The sequence below is a fragment of the Trichosurus vulpecula genome, chromosome 3, assembly GCF_011100635.1.
Source record: "Trichosurus vulpecula isolate mTriVul1 chromosome 3, mTriVul1.pri, whole genome shotgun sequence".
Classification (NCBI taxonomy): Eukaryota; Metazoa; Chordata; class Mammalia; order Diprotodontia; family Phalangeridae; genus Trichosurus; species Trichosurus vulpecula.
Genome location: NC_050575.1, coordinates 428,812,127 through 428,836,906, shown reverse-complemented (window position 1 = coordinate 428,836,906; position 24,780 = coordinate 428,812,127). Strand labels below are relative to the sequence as shown.

The 24,780-nt window shown below is 40.9% G+C and overlaps 1 protein-coding gene across 1 annotated transcript in view; it reads left to right on the top strand.

Moving 5' to 3' along the window:
• DOCK5 (dedicator of cytokinesis 5) overlaps nt 1–24,780 on the top strand; it is a 189,667-nt gene that overhangs the window by 72,892 nt on the left and 91,995 nt on the right. The window contains exons 13-20 of the mRNA XM_036750130.1: nt 2,887–3,012; nt 5,239–5,363; nt 9,318–9,416; nt 14,679–14,751; nt 16,309–16,412; nt 17,076–17,265; nt 21,965–22,062; nt 23,394–23,483. Of these exons, the coding sequence (XP_036606025.1) occupies nt 2,887–3,012; nt 5,239–5,363; nt 9,318–9,416; nt 14,679–14,751; nt 16,309–16,412; nt 17,076–17,265; nt 21,965–22,062; nt 23,394–23,483 (905 nt within the window). The remainder of the gene's footprint in view (nt 1–2,886; nt 3,013–5,238; nt 5,364–9,317; nt 9,417–14,678; nt 14,752–16,308; nt 16,413–17,075; nt 17,266–21,964; nt 22,063–23,393; nt 23,484–24,780) is intronic.

The window sequence follows — 24,780 nt, the reverse complement described above, 5'->3', positions numbered from 1 at the left end:
TAAAGGAATATTTAAGTGAATTACAAGAGGAAAGAAACAGCAAAATCATCTTATTGGAGGATTTCAACTTTCCCATCTCAGAGCTAGATAAATCTAACCATAAAATAAATGAGAAAGAAGTCAAGTTGATGAATAGAATCTTAGAAAAGTTAAATATGGTAGACTGGAGAAAACTGAATGGGAATAGAAAAGATTATATCTTCTTTCTCACCTGTACATGGCATCTTCACAAAAATTAACCATGTATTAGGGCATAAAAGCATCACAACCAAGTGTGGAAAAGCAGAAATATTAAATACACCTTTTTCAGACTATAATACAATAAAATTATATTTAATAAAGGCTATGAAAGCATAGACTAAAAGCTAATTAAAAACCAGTCTAATTCTAAAGAATTAGTACATCAAAGAACAAATCATAAAAAAAAAACTTTTATTAAAGAGAAAGACAACAATGAGACAACATTCCAAAACCTGTGAGATGCAGCCAAAGCAGTATTTAGGGAAAAATTTATACCTTTAAATCAAGAGCAGATCAATAAATTTGCATACAACAACAAAAAACCTAGAAAAAGATCAAAATCCTCAATTAAACACCAAAATGAAAATCCTAAAAGTTAAAGGAGGGATTAATAAAATTGAAAGTTTAAAAAAATTAAACTAATAAAAATAGGTGCTGGTTTAATTTTTTTTTAAAAAAATAGATAAACCATTGTTTAATTTAATTTAAAAAAGAAAGAAGAAAACCGAATTACTAGTTATAAAATGAAAAAGGTGAATGCACCACCAATGAAGATAAAATTAAAGCAATTAGGAGTTATTTTGTTCAATTATATGCCAGTAAAACTGACAATCTAAATGAAATGGATGAATATTTCTTTAAAACTTATTAAAAATTTATACATTTATAAAATTTATTTTAAAAAACAGCTCAGATTAACAGAAGAGGATAATAGACTATTTAAATAACCCTGTCTTAGAAAAGCAAATTGAACAAGCCATCCGTGAGCTCCCTAAGAAAGAAATCCCCAGGACCAGATGGCTTTATAAGTAAATTCTGTCAAACATTTAAGGAACAATTAGTCCTAATACTATATAAACTAATTGAAAAAAAGTTAAGTAAAGAAGGAGTCCTGCCAGATTCCTTCTATGACACAAATATAGTTTTGATACTAAACCAGGTAGACCAAAAACAGAAAGAAAACTATAGATCAATTTCCTTAATAAATATTGATGCAAAATTTTCAAATAGAATGCTAGCAAGGAGATTATAGCAATATATCACAAAGATCATATGCTATGACCAGGTGGATTATGCCAGGAACCCAGAACTATCAGCATAATTGACTATAACAATAACAACAAAAAATCTAATGATTTTATCAATAGTTGCCAAAAAAAGCCTTTGAAGAAATACGACACCCATTTTCCTATTAAATCCTAGAAAGCAGAGGAATCAATGGAGCCTTTCTTAAAATGATAGGTATCATATATCTAAAACTGAAAACAAGTATTATCTCTAATGAGGATAAACTTAAAGCCTTCCCAATAAAATAAGAAGTGAAACAAGAATGTCCATCATCACTGCTGTTATTCAATATTGTACTAGAAATGCTGTCTATAGCAATATGATAAGAAAAAACCATTGAAAGAATAAAAATAAGCCATTAGGAAACAAAACTATTGTGCTGTAAGAAAAAATGAGCAGGAAGGCTTTAGAAAAACATGGGAAGAATTATATAAATTTATGCAAAGTGAAGTGAGCAGAACCAGGAGAATATTGTACACAGTAACAGCAATATTATTCCAGAGATGAATTGTGAATGACTTAGGCACTCTAATCAAGATAATAATCCAAGATAATTACAAAGGATCCATGACATAAAATGCTATCTACCTCCAGGGAGAGAAATGTTGAATTTTGAATACAGATTGAAGATTACTTTTTTTAAGTTTTATTTTGTTTGTGTTTTCTTTTGCAACATGGCTAATATGGGAGCATGTTTTGTGTGACTTCACATGTATAATCGATAACAAATTGCTTGCCTTCTCAAGGTGGGGGAAGGGCAGAAGGGAGGTGATAATTCAGAACTCCAAATTTTTAAAAATGATTCTTTAAAAAAAGAATTACATCCAATTGGGAAATATTTAATGAAATTAATAAAAAATAATTTTTAAGAAATAAGCTCCCCAAAAAGTGTCTTTTAAGGAAACTTCCGTGCTTGCCCCAGGCACAAACAATGAAAATTACAACTCTGCCTAAAAGTGCTGATTATTTCCATACCAGTTTACTCTTTATTCACCATGACCCTGGGTGAAAAAGGAACATGGTGATTGAAATTTTAAGAAGTCAGGTTATAAAAACTCAAAAGAAAGGTAAAATTCATTGATTTGAAACATACAACAAAAAGCATATACTTATGCAAATGAAGAATCTTTGTCAATTTGCTATTAATATTTTTGGGGGGTGGGGCAAAGCTTGTTGAAAAAATGAGTCCTTGGTGAGAGTTTTCAATTTATACTAAAAACCAATCCAGTCATTTCTTAAGATTATCACTCTGATGCCTGAAAGTATTTTGTTTGTTTCCTCCAGGAAGATAGAGGTCTGACTGATATAGACAACTTTTTTTTTAATCTTTAGACTGAGTGCTTATATCATTTAGTTCTGGAAAGGACCTCAGAGACCACTTAAAGTAACCTGAACTGAGGTCCATGAAGGTTGAATGACTTACCCAAAATCTCATGGTAGCAGAGGCAGAACTCAAATATAAGTTTCATGAATCAAACCCAGTAGTCTTCACAGTATCCCATTCTACCTCTCCAGACACCTTCATTTCAAATTTAACTCTCTTTGGTGCCTATATTTTGTTTATTCCTATCCTTCTAGGTCTTTGGGTTTCTCTGAAGCTGCTCCCTGGTGACCTCACACAAGTGCAGAAAGATTTCTCACACTTGGTTGACAGGACCACAGCCATAGCCCGAAAAATGGGTTTCCCTGAAATCATCCTTCCAGGTAAGCACAGCCTTAACAATGACTCCATTTCCAGTATTGGTTGAATTAATTTGATGAAGTCACAGGAGTGCTAGCTAGAAGAACTGAAATTCCTTTAGGTTTATGACTGTTCCCCATCAGGATACTGGAAGACCTAAAATAACCCCCAAATATTCAGATTTCTTAGAGGCCAGGACTTTCTGGCTCTGAAAGTTTGTCTTCTTCCACCCTTCTATTAAATTTGGAAAAGACTTTTAGTGATCTATGTTCTAGAATTCCCATTCCAATGACTTCTCCCTTGCTCTGTGTAGAATGTTTCTTTCTGTTCCATTGTATTTCCAACTATCTAGAAGGAGTGTTTGTGTTGTCACTTTGTAAGGTTCAGAGGAGATTTGATAGATATCTCCAAACATCGGAAGCACTGGCTATAACTCTAGAAATGTTAGCCATAACATTAAACCCAGACAAAGTACTACTTACTGATGTCATAATGACTTACTTAGAAAGTCATGGGGAATTAATCAAAAAAAAATGAGTCAATAGCTTCAGTAAAGTACCAAACTACAAATTAATCCTATAAAATCAACAGCATTTCCAGAAAGCAATAATAAAAAAACAGAAGAAAGGTAATAATAATCGAAAGGGAAGTCCCATTCAAAATAACCACAAAATGCATAAAATATTTGGGACTTATTCTACCGAAGCACACATAACTGGCGAGATATATTGATTGAGTGCTCATGGCTAGGCCATGCCAACATCATAAAGATGTCAAAAGTCCTAAGATTACTTTATAGATTTAGAATAGTGCCAGTCAAACAACACAGGAAATAATTTGACAAAATAGTAACAGTTTATTTGGAGGAATAAAAAAAAATCTAGGATTTCAAAGGTAGCCACAACAAGAAATGACAGGGGAATGATACTTCCACACCTGAAACTCTTAATATAAAGTCATAATTATCAATATTATTTGGCACTGGTTTAAAAAAATAGGAAAGTAGATAAATGAGTTAGACTTGGCAAGGAAGAATTAAAAACCCAAAATACAATAAACCTTGAGTCATAAATTGCCTAGAAAAGAGAAATTAAACAGAGGTTAATTTAGTCTGCTTGAGCCCGGAAGGCAAGGCTAGCATCAGTGTGTATGGGTTACCAAAAAAAAAAAAAAGTACAGTTTGGCTTGATATTGGGAAGAAAGCTTTCCGAGAATTATAGGTATCCAAAAATGGAACTGGCTGTCTTGGGAAGATTCCCCCTTTTTGAAATTTTTTAAGCCAAGACTGGGTAACATATTGGACACGTGGCAAATGAGATTTATTTAGGGGGTATGGGTGGAACTGCATAACAATTGAGGTCCTTCCAACCATCATTCTGTGAATTGATTATTTTTATGATGGAAAATAGTTTTTTTTTTTCCTCCAGGAGGCTGTAGATCTGATATGGGTTTGATTGAATCAGATAACTTTACTGTCTTTGGGCAGAGTGAATACTGCTGAATATATGGGGTGGGAGGGGAATCCTAAAAATGTCTTCTGATTCATCTCCAGGCTGGGTGACCTCGGAAAGACTAGATGATTCTAGAAAGATACTTATCCAATCATTTTAAAATACTTTTCCCTAGACTGCCGCTCTGGCTATTTCTGTTTAAATTCAAATATACCTATTCTCAGCTCTTTCCAGACTTCATCATCTCACTCCAGCCTGGGTGGTAGTGAATATTAGCATGCCAACCACAGAAGGAATCCTGCCTCCCAAAAACTTGGTCCGATTTCCAAAACACACAAGAGAGATTCCTCTGGAGATGGCAGAAAATTGAATCAAGCTGCTTTAGCCTGAAATAAAATACTCGATGGGCTTTCAGCAGCAAGGCTTATTGGGGAAGAATAAAGTAATTCTGGCACCACACAAAGACGAGATGCAACACCGCCCATGGTTCAAGGCAATATAAAAAAAGATTGTGTCTCATAATTGTAGCCAAATGTGCTGCACATCTTAAATCAGCCAAAGATTATTAATAAACTAGAAGCAGACAAATGATTCTGATGTGTGGGTCAATCAACCAGCAAACAATTATTAAATGCTTACTATGTGCCAGGTATTTCCTAAGTAGATGGGATAAAATGACAAAAGGGTCCCTGCCCTCAGTTTCTCCCTGTACAAAAAGAAGGGCTTGGGACATCTGCCTTCTAAGTTCCCTTCCCCCTCTCAATCCTGTGGGGCTCACTCCTCATTGCCACATTATAGGTGATGTTAGGAATGACATCTATGTCACCCTGATCCACGGCGAGTTTGACAAAGGGAAGAAGAAGACCCCAAAGAATGTTGAGGTGACCATGTCCGTGTTTGATGAGGATGGCACATTGCTTGAGGTATGTTTTTTTCCCAGGGATGCACCTACCTACCGTGGAGCTTCAGAGGTTTCCCCCTGATGAGTGATGGCTCCACATCAAACAACAGCTTCCTAAAACAAAAAGCTTCCTAAACAATTGAATGTTCAGTTGTATCTGACTCTTGTTGACCCCACTTGGGATTTTCTTGGCAAAGATCCTGGAGTGGTTTCCCATTCCCTACTCCAGCTCATTTTACAGATAAGGAAACAGGCAAACAGGGTTAAGTGACTTGCCCAGGGTCACACAGCTAGTAAGTGTCTGAGGCCAGATTTGAACTCAGGAAGATGTCTTTCTGGCTCCAGGCCCAATGCCCTATCCACTGCCCCAACAATTAAAGGCTGCCCTAACAAGTAAAGATGTCCAAAGAATCATGGTATTACAGCATATGTCTATAACTGGAAGAGACCATCAAAGCTTGCAAGTCTGAATGGCATCTTTTTAAGGTGGATATTGGCAGGCTGGGGGAAGACCACAAGCTCACAGATTTAGAGCTGGAGAAGATCTCAAAACATAGTTAGTCCCACCCCATCATTTGAGAGATGAGGAAACTGAGGCTCACAAAGGTTCAATAATTCACCCAAGGTGATAGATGGCTGAGAGCCAGATCTCCAACCTGGGTCTTCTGACGCCAAATTCAATGTTCTTTCTACTATGTCACACTGCCATAGGAGGCAGTGGGTTTCCCCCATTGTAGGTCCTCAGTCACGTAAGCATTGGAAAGGCTCTTGTCCATTCTCTTACGGGCAGAATTCTTTTTCCAATCTGAACTAGGTCTGAGGTCTCTTCCAATTATGAAAATGCTGCGATTTTGTGATACTATCCCAACTTGGCTACAGCATAGAATGAATGAAAGAGAATCATTCAGAATAGCTCTGTAAAGACAGGTAGGAGCCAAATTAAGAAATTTTAGCCTTTCTCCTGGGGGCAACAGGGAGCCATTAAAGGCTCTTTCATAGGGGACTGATGATCAGACCTATATTTTTGGAGTGGCATGGAGACAGGAGAGGCTGGAGGCAGGGAGATGACTTAGGAGGGCATTGTGATGGATTCTATGATGGGACTTTGGGCGTGCTTTATCTTGGGCAAGTCATTTCATCTCTCTTTGCTTTAGTTTCCTCATGCGTAAAATGGGGATAATAACAGCCCCGACCTCCCAGGGCTGTGGGGAGGATCAAAGGCAAAGATGGCTGTACCAAGCACTCAGCACAGTGCCTGGCACGCTATACAAATCACTGTTGTTATTTCGTGAGTGGGAGTCTGTCAGGCCTTTGTCATTGTCACCTCCAACACCAAGGTTCCTGCAATAACACTGAAAGAAATCCCGTTTCTTCTCAGAGACGTGGGCCAGGACCCTTCTCATGTGTCCCAAAGGCTCAGGCAGCATCATTTCGTGTTCTGACTTGAATTCAACGTTTTCAGGCTAATGGATCATTTTCAAACGTGTCAAATTCCTCAAGTCCTTGAAGGCAGATAATTGGGAACATATTTTTTTTAATTGCAAATAACATTTTCTACACTTGGCTTCCCTTGTGCAGACAGAACAAAAGGTATTCTTCCCTCATCTAACTTGAGAGCTAGAAGGAAACAGATCCTCTCGTTTTATAGATGAAGAGCATAAGACTCAGAAGTTAAATAACCTACCTGAGGTCACACAATAAGACCTTGGTAAATCAAAGTCTTCTGACTCTCATTCCCAGACAACTTTATCAACACAGTGTCTTTTTTTACAATACAATGCCTCTCATGATACAAAAATAATGACTGACATATACAGCACTTTATTTACATTATTTCATTTAAGCTTCACAGATCTGTAAAGTAGGTTCTCTCTAATAAGCATCAAGTGCCTACTGTGTGCTGAGGATACAAAGCCAACATAGGTACTGCCCTCCAGGAGTTTACATTCTGTTGGAGGAAGGGACAGTATGTAGATAAATAAAAGGAAATGTAAAATATATACAAAGGAAGACAGGAGGCCCGGATGTCGGCCACACCCAATGAGCATACAAAGGTAGCCTGAAGCCAGGTTGGGAAGGGCTTTAAATGCCACACCAGCAGGTGACACGTTACATTTTAGCAAAAGGAGCCATTGGAGTTTCTTGAGCAAAGACCTGCCGTGGTCATATGTGCTATTTAAGAACATCTGTTTGGAGGCTGAAGGAGGTTGGATTGGAGTGGTCAGAGACTAGAGGTAGGAAGACGGATGGGGGGGGTGATCTTTCAATAAGTCAACTGAAGAATAACAATGACCCAACCTAGTGTGGTGGCTGTAGTGTGAGTGAAAGACAAGGGGCTGGGTGTGAGAGATGCCCTGGAGAGAGAAATGACAGGATTTGGCGACTGATTAAATATGGAGATCGAGGGAAAGTGAAGAGTTGAGGATGAGAACCTGGGTTGACTGGTGCCCTTAATGATGAGGTCAGCTTTAGACCTGGTATGTTCAGGATGCTTCTGGAGAGTCCAGTTGGAGATAAAGCCACCAGACTATTGGTACACAACTAAGAAGTGGAGTGGGTAGAGTGTTGGAATAGAAGTTGGGAAGCCCTGAATTTGAATTCTTCCGTATGACCCTGGGCAAGTCACTTAAACTATTTTAGCCTCAGTTTCCTCATCTGTAAAACTGGTATAAACATAGATCCTACCTCCCCAGATTGTAGTGAGGAATGAATGAGATGATGTATATAAAGCCCATTGCAAACCCTCAATCATTATATAAATGTACAGTAGTAGCTGTAGTCCTAATTAACTACTACTAGTAGCATTAATCTAGGTTACTAACCCCCAAACCACTTATTAAACTAGTGTTTTGTAACAGGCATTGTGCCAGGCTCTGATGATACAGACATAATGAAAACAAATTGTCCCTATCTTCAAGGAGATTCCATCCTACTACAAATACTCTACCCCCATTTTACGGGTGAGGAAATTGAAGCATTGGTGATAAGTCCAAGGAAGAAAAGGACTTAGGGTAGTCTGGATGACAATCATGTCCTCTTTCCCATGATCTTTTACAGAGGCATGTCTCTGCACTTGATAAAATGAATTAAAAAAAACCATTTATTTAGCACTTACCATTTGCCAAGCACTGGAGATACAAGTTCCATACACACGCCCAACACACCCTTTGGGTACTTACTTTCTAATGGAAAAAAAGAGTGCACATAGGGCAATGGAAGCCCATGAAAGTTAAAGGGATGGCAATTTGGATCATAGAGAAGTAAATTGACACATCCCATCCAGGAACAATGGCAGAACTGACTTGATCTTGGTTCTTGGGTCCAAAACTGTGGGAGTTGAAAAGTGGGCAGGGGGGAGGAGGGAGGAGGAAGAGTAAAAAGTAAAGAGTAACTAGCCTGTTCCTAAGGAAGCTGTGAAGGAAGTGGTCAGAACAGAGAAAGTAAAGTGAAGCATGACTGGGTCATTCCTAAAATATCGTTTTGGGAGGACTAGTCACTAATTTACAGAATCAGGCCCCAGGAAGGGTGTTCACCCACCACTGCTTTTCTGAATTCTGAGAGTGAAAAGGAAGAGGGGAAAAGGAGAAAAGAACAAACTAGAGGGGTGGGGGGCGGGGGGAGGAACGTGTAATTTTTTTATGCTGCCATATTTGGGCTTTCATTGTTGTTCACTTGTATCCAATTCTTTGTGACCCCATTTGGGGTTTTTTGGCAAAAGATACTGGAGTGGTTTGCCATTTCATTTATTTGACAGATGAGAAAACTGAGGCAAACAGGGTCAGATCCTCAGAAAAAGTAGTAGATTGGTACCTTTGTCCCTTTCACAGCCTTTCCTATCTCCAGCTGTGTGCAAAATGGTAGAGAAGAAAGCATGGTGGTGACATGGGGGAGGAAGGATATATGACTGATGGTAGGTGGATGTGTCCTTACTGGATCTTTTATTCATTCTCATTCCTTTTTTTTTCTATTTCCAAAGAAAGCTATTCATCCAGGTGCTGGCTATGAAGGCATTTCGGAATACAAGTCCGTTGTCTATTACCAAGTCAAGCAGCCCTGCTGGTATGAAACAGTCAAGGTGAGTCTGTACCTTGGTTAAAAGAAACATTTCTGCCATTCAATTCAACAAGCATTTATTAAGCACCTTCTGCATACCAGGAACTGTGCTAGGTACTAGAGATTCAAAGACAGGAATGAAATAGTCCTTGCCCTCAAGAAGCTTATAGTCTATTAGGGAAAAACAGCATGTTCACAGATAAGTTAATACAAAATCTATACAAAGTAAAGGCGAGACAATCTCAGGAGACAGGAAAACTAATAACTGGGCATGGAGAATCCTTCCTCAGGCAATTCTGTCCTTCCATATGTCACTACCACAGTCATACCATTGTGATAGCTATTTTGGTCCATGCTCTGCCCCCACGTTTCACTGCCATTCTGCTTTTTCATAGAAGTTTAGAAAGGTATTCCTGTGATTTTCAATTTGGGTCATACTAGAAATAAGGACAGTACTTAGTGTAGAGTAAGCAAGGTACCTTACTGGGCAGCCATCGGCTGCCCACGTCGGAAATTTACAAAGGACAGCTCCTGGCTCAGATGGTGGATGCAAAGCTACAGTCCAAATGGAAATGAAAAGGGCTCATGGGAAGTCCGGCTTCAAGCCATTTCCTGACATTTTCCATCCTTGGTTTCAAATGAAATTCCCAGAACCTCATGCAACTTTCAGCATCTCATTTTATTTCCCCTTGTGTCCCACAACCTTGATTGTTCTGTGAGGAAACAGGTTATCAGAGGCTAGGTGACTTTCCCAGTCTCATAGCTAGAGACAGAATAACACAGAGCAGACTGGAAGTCATGAAGACCTGGGTTTGAATCTTGTCTCTGTTAGTTATTACTTCTATGATCTTAGATGAGTCACTTTTGCCTCTTTGGGCCTCAGTTTCCTTATCTGTAAAATGAGGATGTTGGACTTGCCTGACCTATGATTCTTCTAGCTGTAAATCTATGATCTTTAATAGATGTGTGACCCTGGACAAGACACAGTATCTCTCTGACACTCAGTTTCCCCATCTGTAAAATAAAGGGGTTGAACTTGAATGAAAATTATGGCCCTCTGAGGCTCTAAAACTCTAATCCTGATTCAGACACTTGGTGGCTGTGTGACCCTGGACAAACCATTTCATCATTCATCTCAGTGTCTGCAGGTGTAAAATAAATCACCGTTAGACAGTCAACAAGCATTTATTAAGCACCTTCTGTGTGTCAGGAACAATGTGAAGACAGGCTCTGAAGGAACTGACAGTCTAATGGAGAAGAGATCATTGTGAGGAGCCAGTGAGGTTCTGTAACTGACAGCTGCTAGCACTATTACCATCATTATAAGAATCATTATTAAATTGCAGATAGTAATCTACCGCCCAATAGATGTCTTCCATGGACCCTGGGCTCTTGACTGTCCCTCCCCCACTTCCCTCCTCAACATCCCTAGGTGTCACTCTCTTTCCTCTCCTTCTCTCCCAACGATCCTTATCTCCCCCCTTCCCTCCTTTCTTTCTTCAGCTACATCTTCTGGGAGCCCCTCTATAGACCATGGAAATCCTATCTTCATTCTTCTCCACCCTGTTCCTAGGACACACGCTCAAGTCTCGCTAGCCTGCTTATCTTGAAGTCCATACTTTGTTTTTAATTTTTCACACATCATTTTCATAGCAGCTCTCCTTCCATTAAACCTTGCTCCCTCCCATTACAATGAAAATTAAGGCTAAGAGAAAAAAGAAAAGACATTATAAAAACCAATGAATGAATGAATGAATGAATAAGAGCTACGTGCAAAGCGGGCTCTGAGAATACCGAGTCAGCTCTCAAGGAGCTCAGATTCTAATGTGGGGGGCATAGCACATGTGGGAGGTTTCAGCTGTAAGTTGTATGGAAAGATCTCAAGGTCCTCTGGCATGGAGGCATGAGCAGATGGTCAGGCCTCTTCTTTAATGTCATTTCTCCTCATAAAGTCATAGCATTTTCTGATGTAGAAGCTGTTGACAGCACCAAGGACTTTGGTGGCAAGAACTTTCTTTTAGGGTCTTCAGTAGCTGTGACTAGTACCTGCAGAACTAGTTGCAAGGTCACATCTCCATGGAGGTGGAAGTGGGACCAGTAAACTGGGACTACCGGCATTCCTGGAGCTCTTGGCCTTACCTGCCCATTGGTGACAGGTGGTCAGCAGAGCTGCTGCTGGATATTAGTGCCAGTGGAGAAGGGGGCCCCTTTCTCTACTCAACCAGTACTTATTAAGAGCCTACTGTGTGCCAGGAACTATGCTAAGTGAAGGCAAAAGACCATCCACAATCTCAAGGACCTCACAGGCTGATGAGAATGTAATCCTCTGTGTTGGCTGTGGGAACCAGACTGGAAATAGGGCTGATGGTCAGGAGAGTGCTGCTATTCCCAAGGCTCTGGGGTTTAGAGTCCTGGGCCGTCTCCTTTGGGGAGGTGGTGTTCAAGGTGGTGATTTGGCTTTTTTTCTCTGCTCTGCCTCCTTTTACTGTTAGATACACACTCTCACTGCATTGATTGCACTGAAGGCTGAGTTTGAAAAGTTTTTAAATGGGGAAGAGACTTGGCCAGTTTTTCCTACCTAGTTCAATTAAGTTGCAAATGACATTTTCCATCAGCAGCTCTGTTGGGTTTGTCTCTAAGGAACATTATGTCCTCCCCCCCTCACTATCCCCCCACCCCCCAGGAAAAGCTGAACCCCTGAAATCTCATCACTATGCACAGGGACTCAGATTTTGATACTCAGTTCACCTTCAGTTACCCAACTAGAGATTCTCTGACTAGAGATTCATCAAAGGTTACTTTGACAGCTGATCACAGAGGAATGGGGTGCTGTGGGCCTCCAAATCTTCATCCACATTGAGGTGATGCTAAGGCTGTTCCCCAGATTGGGGTGCTGACGTAGCAACTGCAAAGATGACTTCCCAAACTTCCCTTTTGGTATGGAAACACTCCTAACTCTAATATGTGCTTGAGATGTTCCCTCATTTGAGGGGGAAGTGGGGGTGGGTGTTCCAGAATGATGATTGGGAGGGAGCAAGGTGGTACCTGTAACTTTGTTCCTATATTTTTGCTTTATAGTCTTTGAGCACAATCATCGGTTGAAAGGAATGAGAATATCTGATTCTATTTCTTATTTATTCAAGGTTACCTAGCAAGAGGGTCTTCTCTGAGATTCTAGATATTATGTGGACTTTGGGACCCAGAGTGACACTTATCTGTGAAGTTATAATTGAAGGGGAAGAGAGAGACTTCAGCTGCTTTTAGGAGTAAAAGAAAAAGAAAAAAATTAACAAAGTAATATAATATATCTTTTACTGAACTGTGCATTGAACCAGAACCTGTTCCAAAACCACCTAGAGAACCAGTCAAACTAGAACTGGACCATTTTTTTTTTATTAACAGAAATTGATTGTTTTTTCTCTCTACCCTCACCCATTGAAGAAAGAAACTGAGAGAGAAAAGGGGGGAGGGAGGGAGGGAGGAAGGAAGGAAGGAAGGAAGGAAGGAAGGAAGGAAGGAAGGAAGGAAGGAAGGAAGGAAGGAAGGAAGGAAGGAAGGAAGGAGCAAAATCTGTCTAACTAATATGCATAGAAAGCAAACCAACCCCCACAGTGGCCGTGTCTCAGTTTGCCACAGGAGTCCTTTTCCTCTGGCAGGCAGTGAGTACATGCTTCCTCCTCAGTGGTTTGGCAGCATTGGTCAGAGTTCTTAAATCATCCTTCAAAGGAAGAAACAATAAACACTTACAGAGATAAAAACTAAACCAATGATTTAACTGGTATAGGGAATTTCCAGGTGAGGAAGCTCTCTTTATCAATGAAGTTCCACACCTTTCCCCTTAGAGTCTTACAGAACTGCCTGGAACAGTGATCTGGCCAGGTCCCCACAACCAGTATGAGTTCGGTTTTGGTTCCCAGGTGATGTCACTAGCCTCCATACTTCTCCCAAGCTAACTCTGGCACTTGCAGGGTGCTAGCCAATTGACACAGAGAAGAATCTTCTGGGTAGTTCTGCTGAAAAAAGGGCCTGGCTCATGAGAAGAGAATAACCAGAGTTCATTCCCCGGTCTTTCCATCTGCTTTTGGAGAGGCCTCGTGGTGGAGCGAATATGTTGGCCCTGGACCCGGAACACCTGGTTTGAATTCCTGACTCACCTACTTCATAGTTATATGACTCTGGGCAACTCAGTTCCCTTCTCTTTAAAGTGAATGAGTTGTACTTGCTGGCCTCTGGGATCCCTCCTGGCTCTCAGTCTATGAGCCACTGAAGCCACAGGTCTTATAAAGGTGCTTTTTGTCCTCCAACACTCTTGGAATTCTCCAATAGGAATGCTAACACAGACTCTATAATAGGGGGGTGGGAATGAGTTTAGAATTCACAGAAACCTTAAGAGGGGAGAAAAATTAACCATTCAACAAGCATTTATTAAGAGACTGCTTTGCGCCAAGTACTGTGCTAGGCACTCAAAATTCCAAATGTCCCCACCTTCAATAAACTCTCATTCTAATGGGAGAGACAACATGTAATTAGGTAAGGATATGTATATGCACATACATGATTTTCCAGCAAGCAACATAAATTTCTTTACATTCCCCAGAGTAGAGAAGGTTGGTTCTAAGAACCCTCTCTATCCTTATAAACCTCATGCCCGGTGTTATATGAGCTTCAAACCAAATCCGACAAGATGAATTGTGACCAGTCCCAGTTTAATGGCCTGTACAACATTCAGGCATTATGTGTGCAGTCCTCTTCATGATACTTACTTCACTCTCCCTCAGTTTATAAAACTCTGCCTATGTTTCTGTCAATTCCTTCTATTCACTGTTTCTTACAACTCAGTAAATTTCCATTATATTTAAATATCACAGTTCGGTTAGCCGTTTACCAATCAATGGGCACCTACTTTTGTTTGAGCGTCTTTGTTATCAGAGAAGGTGCTGTTATAAATAGTTAATATAATATAATAATATCATATGATATAAATATGACAGTCTTTTTTTCTATTTTGGATGTCCTTCATGTGGCAATCCCTGCCCCATAGTGGGATCAGTGGGTCAAAAGGCACAAACAGTTTTATCTGGAGAAATCAACTGTTTATTGAGCTTCTCTTAGTTCTAAATGGAAGTTTCTTTGGTTGGAAATGGAGCCACCTTCTACCAGATTGCTTTCTGTGGGCTGCAGGGTTACAGTGAGTCTCTGTGAACTGTCTGGTAATATAGGCTTAGCCACAGAAGTAGAGAGCTACATTAAATATTTAGTCTTTTCTTTCCTTATTAATATGCAGGTATCCATTGCTATTGAAGAGGTCACCCGTTGTCATCTAAGATTTACTTTCCGGCACAGGTCATCACAGGAATGTAAGTATCAAGATGTCTGTACCACAGAGTTTCTCCAAGAACAATATTGACTCTTGCTTCACAGTGCTTTTTAGGGGCCCTGGAGACTGACTGTGTTTGGAAACTAGACATGGCCAAGTCCAGCCCTTGGCAGCTTCATCTTTCAAAGCTGAGCTTTCCCTGGTACTAAGGAAGGAGTAGAGCTATTTATGTGCTTCTGAGTTTCCAAATTCCACACGGTCAAGCTAAAGAAAATGTCTTCCTTAGTCCATGAGACGCTGATGGATTTCAGGCAGATTTCCAAGTTCTCAAAAGCATGTTGTTTCCATATGGCACTATTAATGTTGACATTAGTTGGAAATTGCTGTGTTAATACTCTGCCTCCATGGAATCGATCTGTCCTTCATCTGAATTCTTCATAACACCGTGCTCATTTCTCTCCTGCTCAGTTCAGTTCAATTTAAGTTTACCAGCCATCTACTGTGGGTGAGACATTGTGTTGATTGAGAGGATTCAAAGATAAAAACATGCACAGTCCTGCCCTAAAAGGACTTCCTTCCCCTGGTGTACTTATGTTTTTGGTAATGTAATTACTGTTATAATAGAGGTGATGGGGGATGGGGGATAGAGAGCCAGTCGAGAGAAGGGACGGCATGAATAATTAACATCTAGAATTTTAACTAGAGGCATCAAGGTCTATCAATCATGTATTAAGCACTTATTGTGGTACTGTGTGGAACACTGGGGATACAAAGAAAGGCCAGAACAGTCCCTACCTCAAGGAGTTCCCAATCTAATGGGACAGACAACATGCAAACAGCTATGTACATTTGAGATCAAGACAAGATAACGGGAGGTCATTTCAGAGAGAAGACACTACCACCTTCCACGGAGACTTGCAGAAATTAGAGATTTTAGGTTTATCTTACATACATCAGGGAAACTGGAAACAGGGATGGAGAACATCAAATGAGTTGGCCTCAAAGCTCACTTGTTCTGGGTTCCAGTCCTGAGTGTGACAAAGGACAAGTCACTTAAACTTTCAGTGGTCTGGACAACTCTGTAAGGCTAGAAGTTGCTGAGAAAATTTCAACTTGAATGGTGGAGGAAATTTCCTTTGCCTAGAGTTCCCTATTTTTATGAAATCATAGGACTAAGTCTTAATTATTTTCATGCATGGCTTTTCTCTTCTCCTAGACCGTTAACTCCCTGAGAAAAGAGACTATGCTTTACTTACCTTTGTTTTGTTGTTTGTTTGATTTTTATTTTTAAGCAATTGGGTTTAAGTGACTTACCCAGGGTCACACAGCCAATAAGTGTCTGAGACCAGATTTTAATCCAGGTCCTCCTGACTTGAGGACTGGTGGTCTATCTAACTTACTCATTTTTGTATCTCCTTCAGCACCTGTCTTACAAGTATTGGACAGTTAACAAAAGAATAGATTGCCACATGCCCTTCTCCTAAGTACTACCCATCCTCCAAAAGGAATTAAGTGTAGAAGTGGGAGACCATCTAGGTGGGCAGCCATCACTGACCTCTCTGCCTCACTCAGAAACAAAGTTTTCCTCATTTTACAGCCAGAGATAAATCTGAAAGAGCTTTTGGGGTGGCCTTTGTGAAGCTGATGAACCCAGATGGAACAACATTGCAGGATGGGAGGCATAACCTGGTAGTGTATAAGGTAAGAGCAATAGACCAATGTCTAATGACGGTTCGAAGTTCTTTCCTTGTCCATCAAGGTCTAAAGATCCCCCCCAGGTTCATGGCTGTGATGCCTTGATGGATTCTTGATCTCTTTTGACTTAAAACCATCCCATCTTCTCATCCTATGGACCTTTTGTCAATATCTTTCTAAAAATACTCCATCTCCAGACTGAGCATACATCCTCATATGTGGCCAGTACCTTGTTTTATTCTCTTAGGATAAGGTAGGGTTCCTAGAATTAGAATGGAAAGAGATCATAAATATCTTCTAGGCCAATGCCCTAGTTTTGATGATTATTCACAAGAGCGTACATTCTATCCTAAGTTCATAGGTCTAGAGCTATAGAGGCCATCTACTACAATGCCCTCACCTTAAAGATGAGAGAACTAAGACCCAGAGAAGTAAATGAGCCAATCCTAAAAAAGGCTTTGGCTTGGATTGTATCAGAGGACAATAGATTCAAAGCTGGAGTGGAACTTTGAGGTCATGGATTAGAATCCTGGATGCTCTGAGTCTGAGGCTGTAAGATCATGCACAATGAATGCAGAGTCTAGGTGTAACCACATTTGGTTTGTGAATAATAAATTATTCTTCCTCATTGAGCATTCCAAAATCACTGGGTGTGTGTTTTCTTTTCAGGGGGATAATAAGAAAATGGAAGATGCTAAGTTCTACCTGACCCTGCCCAGCACAAAGATAGAGATGGAGGATAAGGATTTCTCCCCAGGCAAAAATACACACTTGTCCAACTTCACCCCAACCAAGGATAGCACCAAGGACAGCTTCCAAATCGCCACCCTTATTTGCTCAACAAAACTGACCCAGAATGGTGAGTCAGAGTTGGGAAGGAAGGGAGGGAGGGGGAGAGAGAGAAAGAGAGAGAGAGAGAGAGAGAGAGAGAGAGAGAGAGAGAGAGAGAGAGAGCTTATAACAAATATGAACAAAACAAATTATCTCATTGTCATTTCCAAAAACTCCATTTCTCAGTCTACACTTTGATTTCATCTTCTACCTCTGCCAACAACATCCACTTTGGTTGGTCATTGCATTGATCAGGCTTCTTAAGTTTTCCAGAGTTGTTTGTTTTCACAATCGTATTGTTATTGTGTAAGTTGTTTCTCCAGATTCTGTTTGTTTTTCCCTGCCTTGGTTCCTACAGATCTTCTCAGACAACTCCTTCCTTCATGGAGGAGAAAAGGAAAATCAGAAGAGGAATTGCACTGTTAGTGAAAGAGCCAGATCCCTAACTCCAACATTCTGGATTCTAAGTCGTGTTTTTTTTCCACTCATAAAAACAATTCACATTTTTGTAACACTTTAGCTGTGTAGCGTGCTTCCCTTGATACCACACTAGGAGGTGTCCTAGGGAGTGAAAGTGTTATCTCCATTTTATAGAAAGGGAGATTGAAACTCAAATGAATTAGGTGATTGGCACAGCAGTCATGGAGCTAGTAAGGATCCAAGTCAGATTTTGAACCCAAGTCTTCTGACACTGAGACCAGAGCCCTTAACTACACTCCTCTCTTCCATTCTTCATGTAAGGAATCCAGTGGAGCACAGCCTAGGACCTTGCCTGTAAAATCTTCTTCCAATAGATTGTGCCGGTACTTATTCTCTCTGCCGTCTTGGAAGTTGGATTAGGTTCTTTGTCATGATGCTGACCGGACGAAAGTCTAGGGCTATCCAAACATTTGAGATATAAAATCCACCCAAGGCTCAAATGGCAATTTGTTCTCCAAGAGCAGCCAACATTGGTTCTATTTTGTGAATCATTGTTGGCTGGAGGTGATGGGTAGTATTTCAACTAGGAGAAGTGGCCAGACGCAACAGAGGGGAGTTCAGGCCAGCACACAGGCAAGGTAATCAAAACAAGTTCTCCTAGTCGCAGAGAGCAAAAGAATGTCTGGGTCGTACTGCCAAAAATGCTCTGAAAGTCACAGAAGACCTCATGCAGAGGAGTGGAGTGTACCATTGCTCAAAGAACACATGTGGTAGGTGGTAGGTAGGAAGCTGTCCCCTCTAAGTTTGTTTCCTCATTGGTAAAAATGGAGGCAGCAATAGTCATAACTCTTAATTCCCATGTTTATTGTGATGATCTAAAGAGAAAATGGCTTCAACCCTTTGTGACTCTGAGAGCACAATGAAAAGTCAGTTATTATTATCATGTCAGTTAACTTTCATTAAGTGCCTACTAAGTGCCAGATATCATGCAAAGTGCTGAGGATTCAAACGCAAAAAAAGAAAAGAAAGTCTCTGCTTTCAAGGAGCTTACAATCTAATGGCAGAAGAAAGCTGAAAAGCAGAGTAATGGGGCAGCCGGGGAAGGTACCTGACACAGGGGCATGATGGGAAGGCAAGAGAAGTCCCAAAGTAGTGCAGCCCAATGAGAAATGAGGAGATGGAGGATCATAGAGCTGGAAGGGACCTTCACTGTCATTGAGTCTAATCTTCACATTTTACAAAAGAAGAAACAGACTTACAGAGGTAGAGGAAGAGTTAAGGGTCATACAACTAGTAAATGTCTAAGGTGGTATTTGACCCCAGGGCCTTTTGCCTCCTAAGTCCGGAGTTTTATCCATTGTGTGACCTTGCCTCTAATTACATCATTGACTCTAAATCTATGGTCTCATAGAAGAAATTATTCTGATAATGTATATTCATAGCTATGTGTGTATAGCCCTGTCCATGTGTACATTCTTGTTGTTCCTATGTGCCTTCTTCCAGAACTTGTGACTTCCCCAGCTGGGAAGTTGGATTTGAAGCCAAGGGACCTGGGTTAGGATCCCACAACTGTTCCTTGCTGCCTCTCTGACCTTAGGCAGATCATTTATACTCTCGGGATTTCCATTTCCTCATCAGGAGAGTGAGGGGGCTGGACTAGGCAATCCATAGGATCCCTTCTAGCCCTGGATCTGTGATTGATCATAGCTGCTTAATTTCTTGAGCTGAGAGAGGAGACAGAGAGGTACAATGGAGAGAACACTGGCTCTGGAATCAGGAAGACCTTGGTTCCAATGCTGCCTGGCATAGTATTTGTGTGGCATTGGGCAATGAATTCAAACTTCCTCAATCTCATTGTCTGATCTATAATATGGGGTTGTGGGGGAGGGTTAATGATCTCTAAGGTCCTTTCCACCTCTAAACCTGTGACCTATGATCCCTTTATGTCATTTGTCTTAGTGACTACCCAAAGCTTGGCATTCACCCAAAGCTCTGTGAGCTCAAAGGTTGAAGGCTGTACTTGATAGAACCTCTGTTAGGATCACTTTAGTACTGGTGAGGGAGCATTTCCCCCAAGCAGCCTGGATCTGCCTCTTCTGACCTCTCAAATGAGATCCTACTAGCTTGTCCTCATGTGGCCACACCTTGGGGAAGTATGTTAAGGGTGTGGGAGATGGAGGGAAAGAGCAGATCCCTTCTGGGACATCTGGTACCATAGAACAAACAAATAATTCACTTTGAATAGAGAGTTATATAAGAGGGCCAGTGATGTGTGATGGAGAGAGTATGAGATTTGGAGCCAAGACCTGCCTTGAATACTGTCTCTACAGCTCTGTAAATAAACCTGGGGAGGTCACTTCCTCTTCAGGGTCAGGGACTTTTCCCCCCTTTTCTTTGTATTCCCAACACCTGATCCAATGCCTGGCAAATGGCAGGAACTTTCTAAAGTCAGGTCAACAAGAGTTAATGAAATGCCTATTACTCTGTGCCAGGCACTGTGGGATGAAAAAAACCAACATCCTGCCTGCCTTCTATTAGGGGACACCACATGCAGATAACTGTGCACAAAGGCTTCATAAATGCCAATGGAATTGAATTGATTAGAAATAGATATGTGATGCCAGGTGGTGTGGAAGGTCCCTTGCAGCTTTAAAATCAATCAGTAAGCATTACTAAGCAATCTTATGTCTATCAACTAAACAATAAGCACTTATTAAGCTCCTACTGGGTGCCATGCCTCATGCTAGACACCGAGGCTACAAAGTCCAAAAATGAAAAAATTCCTTCTCCCAAAAACCTTATGTTCTGTTCAAGGAGACAACATATACGTATGCAAATAAGTACAGAATAAGTTGGGATTTTTTTAAAGGTAAGGCCATGGGGGAGGGGCCTGAGCAATCTGGGAGATAAAGAAAGACTTTTGAGGACGGAAACTGTAAGAGAATATTCCTAAAACACAGACCTGACCGTGGCACTGATGATGATGGTGGTGGTGGTGGTGATGAAGATGAGAAATTAATGTGACTGAAAGAGAAGGCAGCTAGGTGGTGCAGTGGATAGAACTCTGGGCCTGGAATCAGGAAGACCTGAGTTAAAATCTGGCATCAGACACTTATTAACTCTGTGACCCTGGGCAAGTCACTTAGCCTCTATTTGCGTCAGTTTCCCCAACTGTAAATGGGAATAATAATGGCACCTGCCTCCTGGAGTTGTTATGAGGTTCGAATGCGATAATGTTTATAAAGTGCTTGGTACATATTGGGTGCTTAATAAGTGCTCCCTTCTCTTCTTTCCTTTCTCCGTACTGCACTACCTGCCTAGCTACCTCACAAGCCTCTAGTGTAAAATACAGACTCCCTGCCTAGAATTTATACTCTTCACAGCCTGGTATCCATTCACACATCATCCTGTGCTCCAGCCAAACTGGCTTCCTTGCAGTTCTCCTCCCATTTCCCACCTCCACACCTTTGCACAGGCTGTTCCCCAGTGCAGGGAAAGTTCTCCTTCTTCATCTCCACTTTCTACGGTTCCACTCTTCACATGTCACCTCCTTCTGAGGCCGTTGCTGATTCCCTGTTAGGGTCCCCATCCCCCTTTCCCACAAAATTTCTCCCTTGTGTTTCTATTTGCATTTCACAAGTGTCTGAGATCAGCTTTTAATAAATGTGGATTCTCCTCAAGAGGATTGTTCTCGGCATTCTTAGGAATTGATCCAAAGTCCTAGTGTAGAGAGTCTTACTAGGGATTGGGCTTAATGCACCAAAGCAGACCAGCAATGGCAGCAAAACACGTAGTGGACTTGGATTCACAAAAACCTGGGTTCAAGTCATGCCTCAGACCCTAAGTAGCTGTGTGACCCTGAATGGGTCACTTAACCCCTGTGGGCCCATTTCCTCATCTATAAAGCAAGGAGGGGGTGGGCTTGATGGCCTCTCAGGTCCCTTCCAACTCTAGAAATCTATATCCTATATGCCTGTACTCAGTGAGATTATTGTTCAGTCATGTCCGACCACACTGTCTGTGGGGTTTTCTTGGCAAGGATACTGGAGTGCTTTGCCATTTCCTTCTCCATCAGATTAAGGCAACCAGAGGTTAAGTGACTTGCCCAGGGTCATACAGCTAGTGGATTTGGACTTGGGTCTTTCTGACTCCAGGCCTGGCACTCCAGTGATAAGAGACATTAAATACCAAAGTCCCAACAATCATCTTCTAAGGCTGACCACTATTCCAATGTGCTTGGCTGTCAGTTTTTATAATTGAAACGGATTGGTTTCTAATGTTTTCGTGTCTGTGGTTTTCCTTCCTAGTTGACCTGTTGGGGTTGTTAAATTGGCGTTCCAACTCCCAGAACATAAAACACAACTTAAAGAAGCTAATGGAGGTGGATGGGGGAGAAATTGTAAAGGTAGGTGTGTGTGTGTGTGTGTGTGTGTGTGTGCGCGCGCGCGCGCGCGCGTGTGCGTGCATTTGAGTGTGTGTGCACACTCACACATACAAACTTAGAAATGTCTTTTTCACCGCTTGGATTACATAGACATCTAAATTAATACATTACTTTGAAATCTCTGGTTTTGTTGTTCCTTGGTTATATTCATGTTTCTTTTGCCATCTGTAAGGGGTAGGGTGGGGAGCTATAAAGAGTGCGGGACTGGCAGTCAGTCAGTTAATAAACATTGATAAAGCACCTACTTTGTGCCAGGTATTGACCTAAGTGCTAGAGATACAAAGAAAGGCCAAGGCAATCTCTGTCCTCAAGGGGCTCACAGTCTGATGAGGGAAACAGAATGGCTTTGAATGTCGAATTTTAAAGACCATTAGTGGTACTCCAGCAGCATAGAGATAACTCAGTTTAGTACCTAGTTAAGAAGAATAATTAATTAACAATGCATAATTAAAAATAAATAAGCAAATAACTGAATAATTAAATTACTATATATAATAAATAATTAATTGCAGATTCTTCTCCTTGTAGCTGCCTCATCCTACATATGATATCCCTGGTAGCAAAGCTGTGTCATTTTTCCCAAGGCTCTCCAGTCATGGGAGCCAGCCCCAACTGCCATGAAAACAACTTAATGTGTATTTTTAAAACAACTGAACCTGAGTTTGAATCTGGCCTCAGATACCGAATAGCTATGTAACCCCAAGTAAGTTACTAGACCTCAGTTTTGTCACCTGTAAAGTGGAGATGATAACAGCATCTACCTCCCGGGGTTGTTGGGAGGATCCGATGAGATATTTGCAAACCTTACAGCACTGTGTAAACGTCATTGTCACTATCTTTCTAATTTTTAGTATTATTCAAAAGTACATTTGAGGACACTTTTCCTGTTGTTGTGCCGTATGTGAAGCATGCCCCAGGCACATGCACACACACACGCATGCACACAATGCACACAATCCTAATTCTGAATCTGCTCCAACCCCATAACTCCATTTCTCAGGGTATCTGGGGCACAACAGTAGTGATAGTTCTAACAGCATTTAATTTAGTGTCTTAAATTTTTCAAATGATCTCACTTAATCTTCATAATTCAATGTGGTAAATGCAGTTATTGTCCCACTTTACAGATGATCAAACTGAGGCTCAGAGAGATTAAGTTGCTGAGGGTCCCACAGGCAGTAAGTGTCAGAGGCAAGATCTTGAAGTCAGAAGAAACCAGCTCTTAAGCCCAGCCCCCATACCAAGTGTCACAATAGTGAGTCAAAATAAACTCTTTTCTTCTTTCTCTCTAGTTCCTACAAGATACTCTCGATGCACTTTTTAACATAATGATGGAAATGTCTGACAATGAAACGTATGATTTCCTTGTATTTGATGCACTGGTAAGTGACAGTCGTCTAAGGTCGCATGTATCCGTAGAAAGGTATGCACCTCAAAGCTGGCCCCAGCTGGAACCCTGGCTACCTTGGGCTCCTGCGAGAGCTCGCTTTTAGCTGCCTCCTCTCCCTCTGCCAGAGGCAAGCATGGAGTCACAGAATCAGAACTGGCCCCAAAGGCCATTTATTCTCACTGGTACCTGAACAAGAATCACTCCTCGACATCATTAAAGAGCATGGTCATCCAGCCCTCCGTGAAGGGAAACCCAGTGCCTCTCCACATAGATCAGCTATGGTCTGACCCATGTGGAGTAGGATCATAGCTTCAAAGCTGGAAGGCATCTCAGAGGGCAGCTAGTCCAGCTTCTCATTTTATAAATAAGGAAACTGAGGCACAGAAGGGTGAGGTGAGCAAGGTCACACAGTATAAAAATTAAAATATTACTAAAAACTTGGATTTTTTTTGGTTTTGCTCATTGAGTTTTTAATGGCATAATACAGAGTGATGAGATAAAGGACTCACAATAATTATTTAGAGAAAAGCCTATCTGATATGCCACAGAGGTCAGATGCTGTATTGTATACTACATATTCTGTTCTGCTTTCACATTTTAAAGGCCACCGGAGATAATGTATGATTTGTAGATTCACTTGAATGTCATAGAATAGACTCTTAAAAGAATAAAGTAAAACAAAGAGACTTCGCTTACTTTTACTACATGGAATTACAATTTCTTCCCACCCTACCCATTCCCCATGAGGCAGAAAAAAAGTTTAATACATTTGTCTATAGTTTATTATACTAAGCTATAGTTTAATTGTTTCTTTTCTTAAACCAATCAGTAAAATGATTGCTACTGTTTTAATAGGTTTTTTAGTTTAAGGTTAAAACCGTTTTTTCCATCGAGTTGGAAGGGACCTCAGCAATTATATAATCTTAACTTTTCATTTTACAAATGAGTTAAGTGATAATCAGAAACAGCCCACTTGGCCACAGTCATATGGGCCCTAAGTTACAGGTCAATGGCTGGATATTACAAAGATACAGATTTAGGCTGAAGTAAAGAAAAAATCCCTAATAGTTAGTGCCCTTCCAAAGTGAAATGGACTGCCATGAGAAGTAATAGATTTCCACCCCCCATCCCCCCACCCCCCGCACTAAAGGCCCTCAAGTAGAAAGGAGTTTACCATTAGTCAGTATGGTTGTACATAGTATTTGGGTCTAATACAGACTGGACCAAACGGTCTTTTCAGGTCTATACAGCTCTGAGTTTCTGTGATAGCCAAGTGACTGGGACCTACT